The sequence below is a fragment of the Sinocyclocheilus grahami genome, unplaced genomic scaffold (genome assembly GCF_001515645.1).
Source record: "Sinocyclocheilus grahami isolate Dianchi unplaced genomic scaffold, SAMN03320097.WGS_v1.1 scaffold96.1, whole genome shotgun sequence".
NCBI lineage: Eukaryota > Metazoa > Chordata > Actinopteri > Cypriniformes > Cyprinidae > Sinocyclocheilus > Sinocyclocheilus grahami.
In genome coordinates, this window is record NW_015505275.1 from 164,893 (window position 1) to 185,829 (window position 20,937).

The 20,937-nt window shown below is 36.7% G+C and overlaps 2 protein-coding genes across 3 annotated transcripts in view; both read left to right on the forward strand.

The window, feature by feature from the left end:
• The window catches only part of hivep3b (HIVEP zinc finger 3b), an 86,091-nt gene extending 75,471 nt beyond the window's left edge, over positions 1-10,620 (forward strand). For both annotated transcript variants that reach the window (XM_016275631.1, XM_016275632.1), the window contains exons 4-7: positions 4,992-5,167; positions 5,295-5,396; positions 7,105-7,718; positions 8,898-10,620. In XM_016275631.1, coding sequence (XP_016131117.1) covers positions 4,992-5,167; positions 5,295-5,396; positions 7,105-7,718; positions 8,898-9,647 — 1,642 coding nt within the window. In that variant the 3' untranslated portion in view covers positions 9,648-10,620. The remainder of the gene's footprint in view (positions 1-4,991; positions 5,168-5,294; positions 5,397-7,104; positions 7,719-8,897) is intronic.
• LOC107587847 (long-sarafotoxin-like) lies at positions 9,955-19,773 on the forward strand. The gene is made up of 7 exons (XM_016275811.1): positions 9,955-9,958; positions 10,066-10,098; positions 16,097-16,195; positions 17,044-17,194; positions 17,565-17,678; positions 19,225-19,404; positions 19,511-19,773. Exons 1-7 carry the CDS (start codon positions 9,955-9,957, stop codon positions 19,578-19,580), a joined length of 651 nt encoding a protein of 216 aa, XP_016131297.1. The 3' UTR covers positions 19,581-19,773.
• The last annotated feature ends 1,164 nt before the right edge of the window (positions 19,774-20,937 follow it).

Here is a 20,937-nt window from a genome sequence, read left to right on the forward strand (position 1 = left end):
GTTTATAGTGAATGCCCCTATAAATGGTCTTATTTTTACGATTTAGTTTTAATCCAAATGATGCATGTGCGAAGTGAGTGAACATCAAAGATCACACAACAGAAGTGCTCTCTCTCTCTCTCTCGCTCTATCTATCTTTCTCTCGCGCTCTCTCTCTCCCTACCGTTAAGTAACTTGTGCATTGTTTTACTTACTTGTTTTTGACATATCCGACCAAACTACAAACTTTCCAGTGATGTCTGTGAGAAAGGTATATTCACTCGACAAGCTCGCGCATCTGCGCCGGTGCACGCTCAATCCACTCAGCGTGCTGTTTATCAGCTCGCGCACATCAGCTATCCAAGCGGTAATACTGAATGTTTAACATTATATTCATTGCATACATATACTTTGTAGTAGACATCCTTAACTCCATTCTGCTGTCTGTTGTTCTGTTGTCAGTGTTTCTTTGTTTGAATATGGTGCTTATCACATGCTGTTTGGTATCGGGGCATTTTAAAGAGTACGAGTTGGAGTACAGGAGCTCAGTATCGGGCCGATACCGATACGTGCATCCCTACTTGTCAAGATATAACTATACTACAAGGTACTAACAATACAATATTGTAAAAATAGCGATGTAACGTTTTGTCATACTAGACTGCTATTTATTGGAACAAGTAGCTTGTCACTGAAAATGCATTATTTAAAAATAGTTGACCTTCCCTATATACCCTGTTGTAAAAAACAGCATATGCTGGTTATATATCCTGTTTTGAAGCAGTGCAGCTGGTTTAAGCTGGTCCTTAGCTGGTCATGAGCTGGTTTAAGATGGTCATGTGCTGGTCCTAAGCTAGTTGAGCAACTAGCTCCTGCTCGGGACCAGCATAAAACTGCTCGTGACCAAATAAGGACCAGATTTCACCTGCTCAAACCAGCTGCCATGCTTCAAAACATACCTAACCAGCATATTTTTATCAACAGGGTACAACATTTACCTATAGTATTATCTAATAATTATATAGCATATGTAGATGGAAGTCATGTTAAAGATCGGGATGGACCGATCCGATACTGCCGGATCTGCCATTTTCTGCCGGATCGGGTATCGGTCAGAGGAGACTGATCCAAATCCGATATTGTTCATATAGTATTCTGTGTTATTGTTAAGCCCCACAAAAGGCACAAAAACATTATAAAGCACCATCAAGTTTCCGTGCACTATATCCCAAGTGTTCTGAAGCTGTTACATAGTTTAATGTGAGGTAGAGATGAATATTTAAAGTGCCCCTATTATGCCATTTCCAATATTGCCTTTCATGCAGTGTGTAATATACTGTAGCTGTATGTGAATGTAAACGATCAGCAAAGTTGTAAAGCCGAAAGTGCACGACAAATAAAGTTATTGTCTCCCAAAATAAAGAATCGACTCTCTACAGCCTAAACGAGTTTTTAGTAATTCGAATCCCACTTCCGTGATGGCTACACATCACAGGTTAATACATTTGCATAATTCCCGCCTGTGTTCTACGTTGGCCAGCAGCGAACAACTTGTGACCCCGCCCACAAATGTCATAATTTTGACCCATACAATGTATTTTTGGCTATTGCTACAAATATACCCCAGCGACTGGTTTTGTGGTCCAGGGTCACATATTAGGAACCTTAAAAATGGCATAGGGGCATTTTAAGTCAAATTCACGTAAACTCTTATCCCCGCTGCGGCTGTCTGTCATCCTCCTTTCAGTATTCAAACTGCGTGCCGCGTTCGGTTATGACAGTCAAAACGATGAAACTCTCTCCAAGAGCGCACAGTAACTGAAATTTAAAACTGTTAAAAGGAAAGGCTCAATAAACTATCACACAGATTTAATACACTACGCATCAATATCTCTTCACTTTGTGCTTTGAACTTTTTTATGCTGCGCACTGTGACTCCGTGTTGCTTCAAGCGCATCATTCTGCGCACGGGATGCGCGTAAGCTTTATGTGCCGCTCTGTATATGTATGAGCCTTTCGTATTATAATACTTTTGCACAATGAAAGATTATTAATAGCCTTTCTTGTACTATCGTATGTTGCTGCCTCCATTACTGTGCTATACATTTAAAAGAAATGTCTTTTAGTTTTATAATATATATATATTTATATTTATTTATATATATATACAGTGGGGCAAAAAAGTATTTAGTCAGCCACCAGTTGTGCAAGTTCTCCCAGCAGATTCAGTCCAACACTTATTCACTTTTATTTGTTCCCCACTAATTAGTTTTTCACTAAATGTATGGATTTTATAAAATTATTGTGCACTCATGATTTCTCTAGAATAACTTTTGCTGCTGAATTATCCACTAACCTAGTTTATAATATTATTTTTGTCATAGATTATGATTATATATTTTTTCATTTATTTTTCTTTAAAATTAAGTTGTCTACATTTAGTAGATTGTGTTTAACACACAAAACCATGATGATCAGGTCAACACACTAAGGTTTAGAAATTCTACATTGATTATAATAAAAAAAAACAGTGCTGGTATCGGATCGGTATCGGCAGATACTCAGAATTTTTGGGATCAGATCGGATCTGAAAAAAATGGTATCCCTAGTTAAAGAGTACTAATAGTGCAATTTATTCATTATCTTCCTGCCATGAAAGTGCATTTTTGTAAGTGCCAATTACAGCACAGTTGCCGCTCAGCTTGAGGTTTTCTGTTTATTTGCTGTGTGAGTGACAAAGACATGGTAGTACAGGTGAGACTACGAATCATTAGGGACTTCATTTATCCTGCCTTGTTCAGTTGTCTGCAGAATTCACACCTTGCTCAAAGGTATGAATTTGGATGGAGCGTAGAGCCAGTGCTGATAACTTAGACAGTAGCTCTACAGATTTATTTTTGAAGTCTGCTGCTCATTAGTGTTGTGCCAACTAAATCTGCATGGCACAGTTAACAAGTAAAAACATCAAGATTACAAATCATCTTGAATAAATACAATAATTCCTGAATTTCATGTCCACACAACTTCACAGTGAGATAATCATTTGTTAGTTTTTCTTAGGAACAATAACTAACTGTTGTTTGTTTAATTTGTTGAGATAAGATAATCAAAACACTACACAACTTTAATATTCATGAGTACATTATGAAGGGAAACAATGATTTGTCATAATCGTGCAGCCCTAGTTTGTAGTAGATTGTTTGAATATAATTTTTTGTATAAAAAAAATGAAAGGACAGCAGATTGATGGATGAATGAATAATAAAAAGGAGAGATAGGAAAGCTGACATGTAAATATCAAAAGCTTTGGATTCATTAGCTGGGTCTCTTGAATTAATCTGCTTATGCGGGGCTCTCAGTGTAGTTGAGTGCTTAAACTGCGGCAACAACTCACAGCCTGCATTTTTATCCCTGCTTCCTTTGCCTCTCTCGCTGCCTTTATTTCGCTCATACGGTTCTTCCGCCTTGCACACCCACGCGCTCCCTAATCACATCAGTCTCTGCGCTCTGTCTCGCACACACACCCCATTTTGTCTCCAAAACTTCTCACGTCCATCAGCACCCTTTTGTCTTCGCACCTCTCATAACTGTATTTGTTGTTTGCTTTCTTCCTCATGAGCAGAACACTATCTTACTGAAGGACAAAGGTGCCAGTTTTTCTGTAGGCACTGGCCCCTTTCAAAGACACCTTTCTAAAAATAGTCGACAGGTGTGTTTGTATATTTAAAGACTTTAATATTTTCCCTCTGATTACATTTGCAGTGTCCTGAATGAAAGCTGGGTCCTACAAAATGGAGTGTACTTTTTTTTTTTTTTTAAACCTAGAAACAGATGTTTAGCAAGTCATTTTCTCTCCACCCCATCCATTTTGACACTTTTCATGAAAGCCTACAGACCGCTTTCAAAATGCATACGCTGTCTATATAAACACATCCCATCCTGCTGCTATCATAGCTGCCATAAAGCAGATCAGGATTCATACTCTAGCAGTCAATAATGCAATTATACATTAATATATTCTCTCTGACTGTGGGACTCGCAGCATTGCCTCATAAGCCTGTAACAAAGATTGTCACATCTAGCTTTTGAGCAGCGAACATTAAATATATAATAATAATTATTAAAAATATAATAATAAATTATATACTTACTATTGTAAAATTCATAAAATATATGCTTATTTTTTTATTATTCGCTTTTTTATATGTAATATTTTTATAAAATTAAGTATTATTTAAAATGATTTATGTTTGTTGCTTATATCGTCCTAAAGAGGTTTACTTTGCAATAATGACTTATTATCTTAGATTAGGTTAATGTGTTTGCTAAAAATAATGGTCTAATATAACAAAAATCAGCCTAGCAACCACACAGGCACTGCAACAGTATTACAAAATTAATATATATATTATTGTTAATCTTCAACACAAATTACTTTCTCTATAGACTTGTTATCTAGCGTATTTAGCATCAATGTAACATGTCTTTCTCTGTTTTTTTCTCTCTCGTCCTACTCTTTTTGTTTCTAGCCAAGTTTACTTTTAAAAGCATTGTTTTATATATTCCTGATTGTTTTAGAATATAAAGGAATGCCATTAAATACAACTAAATCTCTTGAAATACATTGTTTATTGGGTAAACTTGTATTTTGTAAGAGACCTTCAGTAGACGCATGATATGGAGTTAATACATGTTTATATATGGCCAATTTTATCGCTCTGTCCTCAGTTGGAATTGTCTTGCCAGCAAAAAACACATAGTTTGAGCCAAAGCATGGTTTCTTGAGACCATCAGTGGCCTGACAAGTGCTGAAAATATATAGTGGCAGTCCAGACCTCTTCTAATGAGAGATTCAGTGTTTTGGAAAATTTATATCAGGATCCTGCCAAAGTGAAGACTCTATCTTTATATTATTCATCTTAATGAATCTATTATTTTTGTTAACCTATCTGTCTCTCTCTCTCTCTCTCTCTCTCTCTCTCTCTCTCTCTCTCTCTCTCTCACCTGAGCAGGTATAAGTCAAATGAGAACTATGTATATGTTCGGGGTCGAGGGAGAGGAAAATATGTGTGTGGAGAATGTGGTATTCGCTGCAAGAAGCCCAGCATGCTAAAAAAGCACATTCGCACTCATACAGATGTCCGTCCTTACGTCTGTAAGCACTGCAACTTCGCCTTTAAAACCAAAGGTAGACGTATATCTTTTTTCAAACACATCCCATCCAGCTACATCACAGTTCCTCTGTGTTTGAGTTCTTGTCACAAAAAGATGTGATTTTTGTATTCTGTGTAATTGAGAATATCCTTTCCTCAAAGGGAACCTTACCAAACACATGAAGTCCAAGGCCCACGGCAAGAAATGCCTGGAGATGGGTGTGTCAGAGTCATCTGTGGATGAGCTGGAGTCTGAGGAAGCAGGTAGGGTTGCCAAAAAGAGTTGTTGTGGTTTGATGGGCATCAGGGGTGTGAGTGACGATATGTAGCTGCAGTTTGATCATTTAAGCCATCTTCCACAGTTCTCAGTTAATGATTCCTTGCATTCAGTCGTAGTTTAGTGTGTTACATTACATTCATATGATATTTCACACATTGAAAATGTAGATGGATTGTGGTATAGTGTAGTATACATTTCAAAAGCTTAAATTGCTCACCCTTTGGGCTACAGACTAATTCTAGAATATATTCCACCATATCCAGATATTTTTTTAGCTTGTTTGCTTCATTGGTGCAAAAGTGATGTCAACCTTGCGGTGTGCTTTCAGACTTGAAAGTTGAAAGAAGCCAATGAAAATAGTTTGCCATAAAGAGAAGCAAGACTGACCTTCAGTTTACCATGTTTATATAAAGCCAGAACTGAAAATTGCCTTTCTCCCTGTCTGTCTCTCTCTTTTACTTTGTCTTTTTCTTGACATTTTTCATTCTCAGTGCATCTAAGAGCTACAAGGACATTTCATTCAGCCACATTCCATTCACTAGATTTTAAATGTAGTTGATGAATGAAGCACAACTCAACAACAAAAATGTTTTTATAAAATTTTTTTGCATTTGAATGTTATATATAGCTTTCCATGGGGGATTAATGAGAGTTTATCAGAGGAGACTGGGGCTAGTTGTCACAAGAGCTTTGAGTCAAAATGATGCATGTATATTTTCTTGATTTTTGCTGTAGCTGTTTGATGAGTGAGTGAACACAATAAAACCATATTTAGTATACATTCAGACAAATATCAACTATATAATGAATAATTTTAACCAAGGTTTGAATTGTGTTTTCGGGACAAGGTAATATTTTATAAATGTCAAGTTGAGGTAAGTTGCCACGTGCCTTTCATTTTATGCTACCTGTCAAAAGTTTGGAGTTGGTCATTTTTTTAATAATATTTTTTAAGGATGTATTAAATTGAGCAAAAGTAATGGTAAAGACATTTATAATGTTACAAAAAATAATATTTTCTGTTCATCAAATCCTGAAAAAATACAGTTTACACAGAAATATTAAGCAGCACAACTGTTTTAAACATTTAATAGTAGTAATAAATATTTCTTGAGCACCAAATAAGCATATTAGAATGATTTCTGAAGGATCATGTGACCAGAGTTATTATGGCTAACTGGAACTAAAACTGAAACTACAATTAAAATGATTGTAATTTAAAATGTTTTGATTTTAAATAAAAATAAAAAATATGAAATAAACTAGTCTAACTTGATGTAATGAAATAAACTAAAACTGAAATAAAAATGTATGTATAGATTGATAGACAGACAGACAGACAGACAGACAGACAGACAGACAGACAGACAGACAGACAGACAGAGACAGACAGGCGGATAGATAGATAGATAATAGGAAAGTGATAGGAAATATTTTATATTGGACAAAAAATTATTTTTAACTCTATTTTTGATAGAGTTATGCCCTTGGTGAGCATAAGTGACTTCTTATCAACTCCAGACCTTTGAACAGTAATACTAAAATGAGTCTACAACTAGAAATATTAACTGGATTAAAAAGTGTGACAGCTGACCTCGATCTCCCCTTTGGTTAATTTTTAAGTTGTATCTGTTTATTTTGTGTGTTGACTCCTTTGTTACATTTATGAACGCATTCATTTCTGTCCAACAGGAGGCAGTGAGGAGCGAGTGTGTGAGTCAGAAGAACAGGAGGGGCACCAGTTCTCTGATGTTGACGATTCTGAAGCAGAAGATGATGAGGATGAGGAAGAAGACTTTTCTTCCCACGATGAACCATCTTCAGCCTGTTCCACTGATACTCGTCAATCCACAGGTGACCTCTCTGAAAGTGGCCAAGGCTCACAGACCGAGCCCGCTGACCCTACAGCCAAAGAGGAATACTCCTCACCCCACAGACCGTGGCCTGGCATACGAGCCACATCTCCAGGCAGCAAGAGGGCGTCGTTCTCCCGCAAGGGCTGGGAGGTTTCCCCGAGGACCTTCTCCCCTAGCAGTGAAGGCTCTCCCCTTAGAAGCCTGTCTCCAAGGCTTGAATTGTCCTCACCCAGCCGTCATCTCTCTCCTTCCCCAGAGAGGGGCCTGTCACCCATCAGAGCCCTCTCCCCTTTCAAGCCTCTCTCACCTCTGAGGCCTGTATCCCCGGCACGGTACAGGAGCGCAAGAGCTGTCTCCTCTCATATGCCCCTAAAGCCCCAGCATCGGCCACACAGCTCACCCGCAGGGCTCCACTGGGAGCCTAGCACACCAGCTACTGATGGTCAAAAGGTGGGTAACGCAATACAATTTAAATAATGTTTTCAATATTATGTTTCTTCTCGGCACTTTCAAAGTAAAATGTCCAGTGAGTGAGCTAATAGCACAAAAAAGAGATGAACATGAATGTGGCAACATTATATTATGTTGGTTGTTATACTTTTTGCAACAGTTCGGAAAAGAAAGGCAAATGTTGTGTTACATTTGAAAATAACAGCACCTAAATTACTAAACTCTGCCTAGCAAAAACTAACGTGAGATAAATGTAAAAAAAATGTATGGCAACATTCTATGATGTTGGTTGTTGTACATATGGTGGGAGTAAGTGAGTGCATTGTCATGTTTGAAAATAATATACCACCTACTAAACCCTACCTAGCAAAGGCAAATGTTACGTAAAAGCTCAGTTTTCTTAGAAACAGATGAATGTTATTGTGGCAACATTTTATTATATTAGTTGTATGTATCATGGCAAAGACAAACCTGAAGTAAAACAGCATTTGATAGAGCAGTTATGACATTTTATCTTACTTTTACAAGTATTTTTGTTTCATGGGACTCGTACCCAAGCGTTTGCATCCTAAGTTAAATGCTGTACCAGCTGAGCTACCAAGGAAGTTTACTTTGTTAAAAAGACATACATTTGGAGCAGTTTATGTGATTAGTTTAGAAATGATGCATATGGTAAAAAGTGTTTTGAAGTCATAACATAGTATTATGCAAGGAACTGCATGAAAATAATAATCTGCCCCTGCCCCAGGGGGCATAAATTGTGTGAAAATTTGTTGGTGTTTTACTGCCATTAATGTTCATTCTGCTGGAAACTGCAGTGAGTCTTTCTTATTTTTCTTTTTTTTTAATGCTTTTTTAATTTATTTTGACAAGAATTTAGGTAGAGGCAAACTTTTCCTGTCAGCCTGTGTGGGATTTTTAAAAATTATTATTAAATTAATGTTGACTAATGTTTTTTTTTTTTATGAACAAAAAGTGTAAATTACGATGATAATCGGAAAATATTTTAAACTCAAACCAAAAAATGTTACATTAAAAATATATACTGGCTAGGAAAATATGATGAAAAAAATATTAGTCAAAAGACAAAAACAATGAATAAAGCAGTTTAACAAATGAAGACTCCGTAAAACAAAGGAATATATTTGTTTGATTGCAATGCCATGTCTCCCCCTACAGGACAGGCCTGGTACTCAACCAACTTTACAGGAGCGTATGCCCCCGGATCCCTGCCTGCTTTCCCCATCCCTACGCTTCTCTCCAAGCGAGTCTTTCCCTCCGAGTCCTATGATGCCACGGACAGTGGACCGCATGTTTAGCCACCTTCCTTTACACTCCCAAGATCAAGCCCGCATGCCCTATCACATGATTCCTATTGGGGGCATCCAAATGGTGCAGCTCAGACCCCGATCACGCCCCAAGCTGGAACGACAGTCATCCTCCACCCCTTCGCCCACCTCTCCCAAAGAGGACTCCCTTTTTTCCCTCACCAGGAGGGATTACCCATGGATCTCGCTTCCGGAAACCAGTCCGCAAAGGACACTGGCGGACAATAGGACAAAAAGCCTAGATGGGGGAGCCAGCCGGTCTGACCTGTCTTGTCCCAGTACAAGCTCGACGTTACCCAAACTCCCCCCTTCACAACAAAGTGGAGGGGAGCAACGGACTGCAAAGGTCAGAAAGCAATATGGCGACTCGAGCTCCGCCACAAAGACTCGCACCTTCGGTCCCGAAACATCCAGGAAAGCGGCGGCAGACAGCGATGAAGGAGCCGAGAGGATCTTGCAGGGGGAAGCAGCGAGTTCCTCACGTGAAATGACAGAAAAGCCTGTAGCGACGCCACTCAGGGGACGTGGCTCTTTTTCAGAAGGATGTTCAGGATCTGACAGTGCTCCTCAGAGCCAGGAAAGTGATCCAGATAGCACTTAAAAGCCTCTGTGCACAGTGGTAAAATGCTTTCTACTGCTAATACTACTATTGTTTTGTTTTGTAATGCGCTTATTTTTTATATACAACATTTTCAATACTATTGGTAACTTGGTAAATGTTTGTTCTGCAATATTCAAGATTGTAATATGATGCACTTTTTTTTTTTCTTGGAAAAAATATTTCTGTAAATCGATTGCGTCTGTCCTTCCTGTATCTTTATTGACATTGCAATCTTAAAATATCTATTTGAATATGTATATGTAAAAAAAAAAAAACGAAAAAAACTTGTACTTGCAAAACATTAAGAATGGGTATGAATACATTTCTAAATGACCAAGATGAAAACTTAAATCGAGAGTAATTCCACTATTTCGTCTCTTGTCCAGTATTCTAGTGATGTGTGCCTTTTTCTGTCCAGATTTACTGCTTGAAGTGTCAAAGATAAAAGGCTGTGAGTTCTTTTTATGAATATAGATTTTTTTGGGGGGGGTGTTTCAAATGATCTGGTATTTGAAGAAGAGAAAGGATTTTCTTTATACGTTAGGGTAAGCGAGACGGACGTTGCTGTTATATAGACAAGACACAAAGGTTTCGGCGGCAAGCCTTGCAGGGAAATTGCACTGAAGTCATATTTTTTTATAATACAAGTGATTAAATGATTAGATAAATTGTCTCTGTACAGATAGAAAGTCTATGGTCCATATTTATTGCCATGTGAAAATATGAAAATGCCTATGTTTTGTTTACTTTGGTTTTCAAAGGGATTTCTATTGTCATTTTTATTATTCTTTACACTTTTTGTTAATAGTTCGTTTTTTTTTAGTTATGACCTTAAGACTTGAAATGAAGAAACTGGACAGGCTTTTCAGTGAAGTCGGTCAATAGCCGAAGGTCTGGGTGGATCAAATGCCCTCCAAATTCGTCAGACATTTTGCATTTCTGAACCAATAAAGGTACACCAGGAATTACTAAACCTGCTTATGATGGTGTCCAGTGTTTTGCGACCAGCAGATGGCGCGGTCTGTTCATTCATGCCACTTTCATTCTCATTTTCTAGCGCTCCCACAGGGACCTGAGCAGGTGGACTTATGTGAGCTGTGTGGGAGGCATTCATGGCCTGTTCCAACCAGGTTTTATAGTTTCCGGAAGAAAAGGGATAGCAGTGTAGAGTCAAATAACTGGGCTTCTGCAAGAATATCTATTCCCAAGCGAAAAACATTAGAGTCTGAGACGTGGCAGATCATCCGTTCACTTCTTAAAGGCAGTTTGTCCAAGGCTATTTCAGAAGTGTCTCTTTTTTTTAGTTTATTATTCTTGAGACTTTTCAAACTCAGTGATGTAATATTTTATGTAATATCCATGTAGACTTCCACAGCTGTGTTTGCTGTGGAGAACGTTGCACAGACCTTGAAGCCACTCTATCATTTCATCAAATTTTTATATGAAAAGATTCGAGTACAAGCTGTGCTATCGGCATAAACATACAGTAGGGCATAATGTGAAATGTTTCATCATTCACGACTAATTTTATGCAGACTATCTTATATTAGATTATTACTTTTAATCAGTTGCTCACACTACCAACTAAGCGTTTACTGAGGATCTGTGTGAATAAGAACGGACAATGTTCTGTTTCAGTCTGGTTTCATTCAATAAGAAATGCAACAGAAAGAATGATATTGAGCTCAGTTATATGATCGCACCAGGATCAAGCTTTGTGTAATTATCATTCTCATGCCATAAACCAAAAATGTAAGTAGTACAATCATTAATCAATAGAAATCCACAGGTTAAATGGGTCAAGTGATTGAAATTTGAATGTGGTTCAACCCCAGTGCAGTTAGTGCCATGTATCTTTATTTGCCTTATCGTTATCACTTACTCTTGAATACAGTCGGGTGTAAACATTAACCATCCCATTAAGTGATGCATTCCACAACAATGTGTTTTATGTTCAGTCTCTGTTTTTGCAACAGTCTGACACTTGAGTTTGTCTTTATACTATGGAAGCCCATTTCTGCCACTGAATAACAAATAAAAAAAGGTAATTGCGACTTTTTATCTCACAATTCTGACTTTTTTTTTTGTGAGATACAAACTCGCAGATGCAAGTTATAAAGTCAGAATTGCGAGATATAAAGTCAGAATTGCGAGATAAAAACCCGCAATTCTGACACTTTTCTCACAATTGCGAGCTATAAATTCAGAATTGCGAGATATAAAGTCAGAATTGCGAGATAAAAACTCGCAATTCTGACTTTTTTTCTCGCAATTCTGACTTTTTCACAGAATTGTGATACAAACTCGCAAATGCGAGTTATAAAGTCAGAATTGCGAGATATAGTCAGAATTGCGAGATATAAAGTCAGAATTGCGAGATAAAATCTCGCAATTCTGACTTTTTTTCTCAGAATTGCGTGTTATAAACTCACAATTGCGAGCTATAAAGTCAGAATTGCGAGATATAGTCAGAATTGCGAGATATAAAGTCAGAATTGCGAGATAAAAACTCGCAATTCTGACTTTTTTTCTCGCAATTGCGAGTTTATATCTCGCAATTCTGACTTTTTTCTCACAATTCTGACTTTTTTTCACAGAATTGCGAGATATAAAGTCAGAATTGCGAGATAAAATCTCGCAATTCTGACTTTTTTTCTCAGAATTGCGTGTTATAAACTCACAATTGCGAGCTATAAAGTCAGAATTGCGAGATATAAACTTTTTTTCTCGCAATTGCGAGTTTATATCTCGCAATTCTGACTTTTTTCTCACAATTCTGACTTTTTTTCTCAGAATTGAGATATAAACTCGCAATTGCGTGAAAAAAAGTCAGAATTGTGAGTTTATATCTCGCAGTTCTCACTTTATTTATCAGAATTGCGACTTTGTCTCGCAATTATGACTTTTTAACTCGCAATTGCGAGTTTGTATATCACAATTCTGAGAAAAAAAAGCCTGAATTGTGAGATAAAAAATCGTTTGTCTTTATACTATGGAAGCCCATTTCTGCCACTGAATAAAAAATAAAAAAAGATAATTGCGACTTTTTATCTCACAATTCTGACTTTTTTTCACAGAATTGTGAGATACAAACTCGCAAATGCGAGTTATAAAGTCAGAATTGCGAGATATAAAGTCAGAATTGCGAGATAAAAACTCGCAATTCTGACTTTTTAAAACGATAAAAATTATATATTTTTTCTATATGAATTACCATAGAACTTATGGTAGAATTGTTTATGACATCAACCTGAATTCATCTTCTTTCTTTTTTTTAAATGCAGGTCTGGCTCCCAGATTCTGCTGCAATCCTTTATATATAACCAGGAAACAGGAAGTTAGAACTTCTTGAAGGTAAAGTAGAAGAGTCAGTCAGTCTCATTGATGGAGGGAGGTTGAGAATGGAAAGTGTAGAGCAAAACTAAATGTTCATGGACAGGTCAAAGGAATGAGAAGGACTGTAATTAAAGATAAACAAAGGTGTTTATGGGAGGAGGGGACAGAGACACCAGCGTTTAAATGCTAATGCTACACACCATGTGCTTGTGTGTGTTTATGAGTGAGTAGCTGCTGTTTTCAGACTAATTTGCTGTGGTAGCATGAATTTAAATGAACAGGAAGTTCAAGTACAAATGGATTTTTTCAATCAATAAGTGTTTTTTATTTAGTTTCATGTGAAGCGGTATCGATAGCGTAAAATATGACATTCCTTAATTTAGATGTCACATATTTATGAAACAAGGAAAAAAGTTCCGGGAAAATAAAATATTTAATCGTTAATCATTATATAAATCCTGCTAAGCTTTAAGTGTCTTTTAATCGGTTTACTGTGATAATGACAAGGATAAAGTATTTTAACTGTGCACTGTTTGAAACAACAGGTTAAACATTACACATTAATAGAGCGCAGTGGATTCTGTACATTTCAAATGAATAATAAAATGTGACTGCAGAATATTGCGACTCACCAATCAGAATCAAGAATTCATTGAACACCCAAGACCTACTAGCTGTGAACTAAAGTTTATCGTATTAAAAAAAATCATATTCTGTGTTAACTGTTCTTCAAGGATGATAAAGAAGCTAAAAATGTAACAACTGTCTTTAATCAGAGTGCACTCCCCTCCCCTCCTCAGAGCAGCTCTCTGATCAACATGCTCTGAAGGAAGAGACCGGAAAGAACATGATAGGATTTTGGAGAGATGAGCACATTTCCTCTGTCTGTGGAATGCAGAGGAATGTGTTCTATCACTCTGCAGTGACTTCCTCCACAGTGTCACACATTCTTTCATCCATCTGCAGAAGATAGGATTTGGCAGCGCTGAGAAGAAAACTTTCTGCCAAATGTCTGCTAAAGCTCATTTCTAGCTCATGAATAGCACAAGACGATATATATATATATATGTATGTATATATATATATATGTATGTATATGTATATATGTGTGTGTGTGTGTATGTATATATATATATCATAGTTATAGTTATAGTATATATGGTTCAAATTTATGCATGGAAAAAAGTTAACCAAGTTTTCAAGAACATATTTAAGACTGTCAACTATAAAAGTGATTTTAAGCATCCTGTCCTTCACAAAAATATTGGAAATATATTTGCAGTGCATAAAATCTTTCCATCTGAGTGTGGGATGATGTATGCAATGTCCAGATTACTAATTCAATACGATTTCCATATTAATATTTTTATCAGCACGAGGGACTTTTCTCAACGGCGATGAGAGAAGTGCTTCAGCAAACTCTCATCTGGGTTTTACGATGCAATTGATAAAACATGCTAATCAAAGTATGTGGTGAGATTATGTTATGATGCATTTGCATGACCCGTAACGACTGCTGCTGACTCCGTACACATGTGCTGGAAAGTCTGTGAATGGACACTGTGTGCACATCCCACGCTAGGGGGCCGCATTTGCAAACTCAGCCCGATACCTGCGAGGCTGCGCCCCTGTGTCTTATCTTTGCACAGGTCACGACAAACCATCACGGAAACCCAACTTTGCTCATGCACTGATGAATATTGCTCATCTTCAGTTCCTGCAAGACAGATTTCTTTGACAGTGCAGAGGCACTCAACGTTAATTGTCACTCATACAATGTAATGTATCTTTATAGTAATAGTTTTATTACATTAAATTGTATTAAAATGTTCATTTACTTTTCATTTATGCTTTTGTCTTACAGTGCATTCTATTTTTATGCTAATTGCATTTTATTTTATTTTATCAGGCCATACATTCCCTGGTAGTGATCATTAGTGAACTTTATTATATGTATATATTATTTTAGTATAATGGAGATTTAGTATAATGGAGATTACAGTTTTGTAAGATTTTTAACTTGTTTTTATTTTAGTTAAAGTGTGTCTTTTTGTCATTTTATTTTTTTATTAGTGTTTGCTTTTTAATATTCACCTGTAATAGTGATTTTAATAAATATATAGTATATATTCATAGTATTTTTATTTATATTATATAAAAATATAATAAAAAAATTGGAAACCTTACATTTACTTTGCATTTACTTTTTATTAGTTTTTGCTTTTTAATGTCTTGCTTTTTAAAATATTTTTATTTGTTTTTTTATGTTTTAGTTTTAGTTATTTTAGTACATTAAACTAAATGAAAATGCTAAATGTATCCTTGGTCCTTAGCAACAAACTAAAATAAAAGCTTTAGTTCAAGTAAACAAAATGTTTTTATGGTTTTAGTTTTAGTTATCTATTATAAATAACCTATAGTTATTTATAATGGTCTTTTCAGAAACGTTAAAAGATCAGTAATTTTAGATTATTGAAATATCATAAATATAAGTGGTGGCATTATTTAAACGATTTATGACACAATTTAAAATAAGACGATGCATAAGTGTTACATTTGATCAAAGTACCACAACAGCTCTTTAATAATATCTAAAGGAAATGAACTGGTCAAAAAAATCAATTTTGAATTACATTTTCATATCTCTGACTAATTTGTATAATCAGAAACAAATAGTGGCCAGAGGGCATAGGAAGCTTCTTTCCCCACTGTCCACCCACACTTGGACCTCATAGACAGGAGCAGCCCTCCAGAATGTTCCTTCTTTCCACGGGACGCTGTCTCTCCCTGCAAAGTGCATGCAACAGAATTAAAGCAAATCTGCTGATATCCTCTTGTGACTCCTCTTTTCCTGTTGGCCCTGCACAGCAATCCTCTTCCCACCCCTAAGTCCCATTAGTCAATTAATTTAGATCCACATTGTAAAGTTCCAGGCAAGAAAAATTAAGTTTTTTTTTTTTTTGCGAAGACAAGCTGGAGTTGTGTAACTACCACCCACAACAGCCAACCTAGTGGGGGGTGGTGCATAGCTCGAGCTATAAGTGTGGCCAAACAGGACAGTTCAACATTAGACAAGCACCTGCAGCTGAGTGAGATCTATTGGGATTGCTTAGGTGAACATCTGCTCTTCTTTCTATTGAAACATACATGCAACATGGAAGCAAGATCTACTCTGATCTTCATTTTGACCATGTGGACAACTCTTCTTGAAGGTAAAACATTTGTGTGTGTTATATTTCTAGTATTTATTTCATGTGTTATTTTTTATTTTCTATATTTAATGATGTACTGTATATGTCATTTACTGTAAATATGATATTTTATGTTATCTTATATATTATATATTTTAATAATTTTTATTATACATATATATATAATATTTAAATTAGAATTTTATTATTTTGTATATTTAATGAAGTGATGTACTGTATGTCATTTACTGCAAATATTATATATCTATATATATATGTATTATGATTTTAGAATTATGATTTTAGTTTTACTTGATTATTATTAGATTTTATATTATATTATTACAAAAATATTATTATATTTTAAATACCTTTTTAACTGTGCCTTCATTCTCAAGCTTGTTGAGATAAAACATTTATAATTTAGTTTTGTGTTACATTTAAACTCACTTTAAACTCCGCTTCGTACAGTGCTGTAACTGTTTATAATTTTAAACATCTGTCTGACAGTATGTGAACACAGTCAGGGGCTCATATTCATTTTGTACTAATCTGTCGCCTCAGTGTCGACAATTAAAGCCAAAATTGACAACTCAGCACAGATGTGTGTGAATAGCTGTGAACTTTAAAGCTGCCCGCTATTCGTTAAGATCGAACATCTGAGACCTTGTTTGTCATAAGATAGTGGAGAGAAGTGGGAATAGAGTGAGGTGATAAATCAAAATCATAAAAGTATATAATAATAATAACATGTGGTGTACGGAGCTCATAATTTCTCTGAGATTCCGTCATATAGTCTCTGCAGAAGCTTTACGGCCCAGAATGATTACGGAAAGTTTTATGGACTGCAATATATCTTTTGTCTGCAGGCTGGGGGTTGCCTCTAGTGCCCCAGACTGACCCGAGTGACCCGTCTGCAACCCATAGGGTCAGGAGCAAACGCTGCTCCTGCAACAACCAGCTGGATTCGGAATGCCACTATTTCTGCCATCTGGACATCATCTGGGTGAACACGCCAAGGTGAGTGTTCACCCATGCATGGGCTAACCTGCGTAAACAGTATGTAAGTAAACCAAAGCGGAAGTTCAACCAATGCCGAAGACTCTTTAGAGGCCGAAAGGAAACATTCAGGACGTATTCCGTAAATCTGTTTCCGTTTCAGTAAACCAGTGCACATTTGTGACTTCAATGAGAGTGTTTTTATAGTTCAAAGTTGTGTTCAGTTGTGCATTTTATTGCTGTTTATCTAGAATACTTTTGGCGCCGGGTGTAATTCTCATGCTTAAAGTTTAAAAAGTACAAAGTCCCATTGTATTTTATTCCTGTGATCCCCTTTCTGATGAGTTAATCAATGACTGGCTGCGTTCTGGGTGTCTCCTCTCCTTCACAGTAAGACCACAGTGTATGGATTGGGCAGTCCGTTGGCTCGCCGGCGCAGGTCTACAGGCCGCTGCTTCTGTGCCAGTCCTGCAGATCAGACATGCAATGCATTCTGTCACTACAGGTGAGCCTTATCTCTCATCTGCACCTTACCAATCAAGTGACAGCCATGCGCAAATTTGTGGGAAGTGACAGTCATTCTACTTTAGAAGGCTATTTTTAATGAAAGGGTGTGCACGATTAGGGCATGTGGAGTTATCATGAGGGTGTGTGGTGATACCAGACAAACACAGTAGGAGAATCCAGACTATATGACAGGAGAATGTTTCTGAATTAGAATTACTAAGATGGAGAGCGTTTTATCTAATGAGTCAGAGTTTTAGCTAATGGCTTTTAGGCCATGACTGCTATTTGATACCGCAAGAAAAAAAAATTGTCATTATGACAGGCTGCTTAGTCATTAAAGCAGTCTTATCTATTATCAGCTTTTAACCACAGTAGGCTGCGTCCGAAAGCTCTAAAATGCTACCTTCGGAGGCAGCATTCCAAGGCAGGAAGGCATCAAGGCATGTCCGAATCAAAATTCTGCTTCACTTCCTGCCTCCGGAGGTACGTTCTTCTGATCGAATTTTGAAGGCAGCATAGATGTATCCTTTGATATCCCACAATCCTGTGCATTCCATTCCGTGACGGTTGAGCTAAAAAATAAAGATGGTGTCTGAAAGTTGCATTTGCTGGTCTGTTTGTGTGTAAATGTATATTTCTGACTAACTTTTTGCACTTTTGATGTTATTTCTAGCGAGAAATCAGTACTATATTAATTAAATATTTGTTTAGTTATCACCAAAGCTCATACTATTTTGTTGTAGATCATTAAACCGTTACGCTGCCTCAGAAGCCTGTCCGAAATCAGTTTCATATGGTGCCTTTGTGCAAAAACACTGCCTGCAAAGTCATTGACTCGTAAGGTAGCGAGGCAGCAAGTCAGCTGCCTAGGCTTTCGGACGCAGCTGTATTCATAAACAATGCCGTTTTGTTGTTGTAATCTGTTGTTATGACAACCAAATAACCTGTTAACTGGTCTTAGCTGGTTCATCGTCAACGTTTTTATCATTCATCGGCTGAAAAAAAGTCACTCTGAAATTGATTCCAATTATATAGTTATATAGTTACAATTATATAGGTGTAAACGGGCCTTAACTAGCTGCAATGCTGCTAATGTTGCTAGATATTCAACAGCATTTTCAAAAATATTTTTTGTACATTAAAATATCACAATTTGTACAAGTTAGTTTTTCTTAACCAGTAGCAATGTAGCACAACCAAACATGTTATAATTAGCTGTATAGCTATTTGTTAGTTGTTTGCAGTGTATTTTTTAAAGTGTAGCTTAGCTGTACCCGTAATGAGTAGTGGTGCAGCATCACCAAATCTTTCATTATACTGTATGCTGTTTATAAAGAGATGATGTAATGAAAGTAGACTTGAAATTGTAATTAGCTTCTATCTAAAGTTTGAAGTAGCTTCCCCATACTTAATGACTTTTTAATAGATTTATTAGCCATTATAGCAGTCATATAAGACAATGCAGTGTTTATTTTGATGCATTTACTGCCAAGAATTGTTTTTTTGTTTTGTTTTTTTACTAATTTTGTGCATATTTCTCCAAGCTCTAAAAATCCTGCCATCATGCTGGTTCACCCATCTGAACTTGTGACTAAAAAACAGGAACAACCCAAATCAGATCAACTGACTGCCCTAAATAACTCCCAAAATGCCAGTCCAGGAGTTCTGGTTTCAGGGAAGTCTTCCTCCCTTGGGGTTCGGTCAGACGTCATAACCTTCCTCAGGTAAGGCCACATTACACAAATCACGAAATTCATGTTTACAGACCTTATTCTGCGAATGTGTCCTCATTAACACCATTACTTACAACAAACCCATCTGACTTTTCAGGAACCTGGTTAGGGCTAGAGCCAGAGCCATGGGAAAGGTATCCAGGGCCAGTAAACCTGGCTACAGATGAAGTTCTTACCTGGAGGAGAGATGGGAATGCGAGCACTTGAACAAAAAAATGACCCTTGTGAAACCAGGGGCAGCAGAACATGCATACGCTGCGATCAAGCAGCTTTCCTCAAGGACAGTCCTGTGGAAACAGAGCCTTTGTCGCATGTTTAAGACAGAATGGGAGAGATGAAGGCTTGTGAGACGTGAAGGAGATATTTGTGAATTGAAGGCAAGTCAACAAAAGAAACTTTGGTGTTAGCGACAGTCCTGTAGTGCAAACAGGACGTTAGCTAAGTGGCTATGAGCTACCTGACAGGATCATAGTTTGTAAAAAAACACAGCGTTTGAATGGTTAGAGATAAAATAGTCAGGTGAAGTGCTAATGAAAGTTTGTTGGAAGTGCACAGATAGTTAGAAACTTATTGGCACCATTGGAGCCATTTTAACAAAACAGAAAACGTGTAAAAATTAATTTTAACAGTGACTAATTATGTTTTAGGAGAGACAAAAGATGTCCTATATTTGAGTAGTTAATTATTTACAAACAATAGTTCCAAATTGAGTGTCATTCCAAAAAGGATTGCATCTTGGACTGCGACAATTGGAGCCCCAAACTGCAGCAATTTTGGATTCCTTGTAACCTAAATGCTCTCAAAGTTGGCATAATAATAGGATGTTTCTGAGAATATAGCATAAGGTTGACCACTCTATATGGACCGTGCCCTTGTTTTTAATATCAATTCAGCTTTACCTAGCATTATATGTATTCATAAGTGATGCAGACAGTTGTGTTGTTGCAATCTGTTGTTATGACCTTATGACGGACAATAGATTTAATCTTGCCAAAAAAAGCTGGAGAACTTTCCAATTGATTGAATAGCACTGGAACATTTTAGGACGTTAGCTAAGTGGCTATGAGCTACCTGACAGGATCATAGTTAGTAAAAAAACACAGCGTTTGAATGGTTAGAGATAAAATAGTCAGGTGAAGTGCTAATGAAAGTTTGTTGGAAGTGCACAGATAGTTAGAAACTTATTGGCACCATTGGAGCCATTTTAACAAAACAGAAAACGTGTAAAAATAAATTTTAACAGTGACTAATTATGTTTTAGGAGAGACAAAAGATGTCCTATATTTGAGTAGTTAATTATTTACAAACAATAGTTCCAAATTGAGTGTCATTCCAAAAAGGATTGCATCTTGGACTGCGACAATTGGAGCCCCAAACTGCAGCAATTTTGGATTCCTTGTAACCTAAATGCTCTCAAAGTTGGCATAATAATAGGATGTTTCTGAGAATATAGCATAAGGTTGACCACTCTATATGGACCGTGCCCTTGTTTTTAATATCAATTCAGCTTTACCTAGCATTATA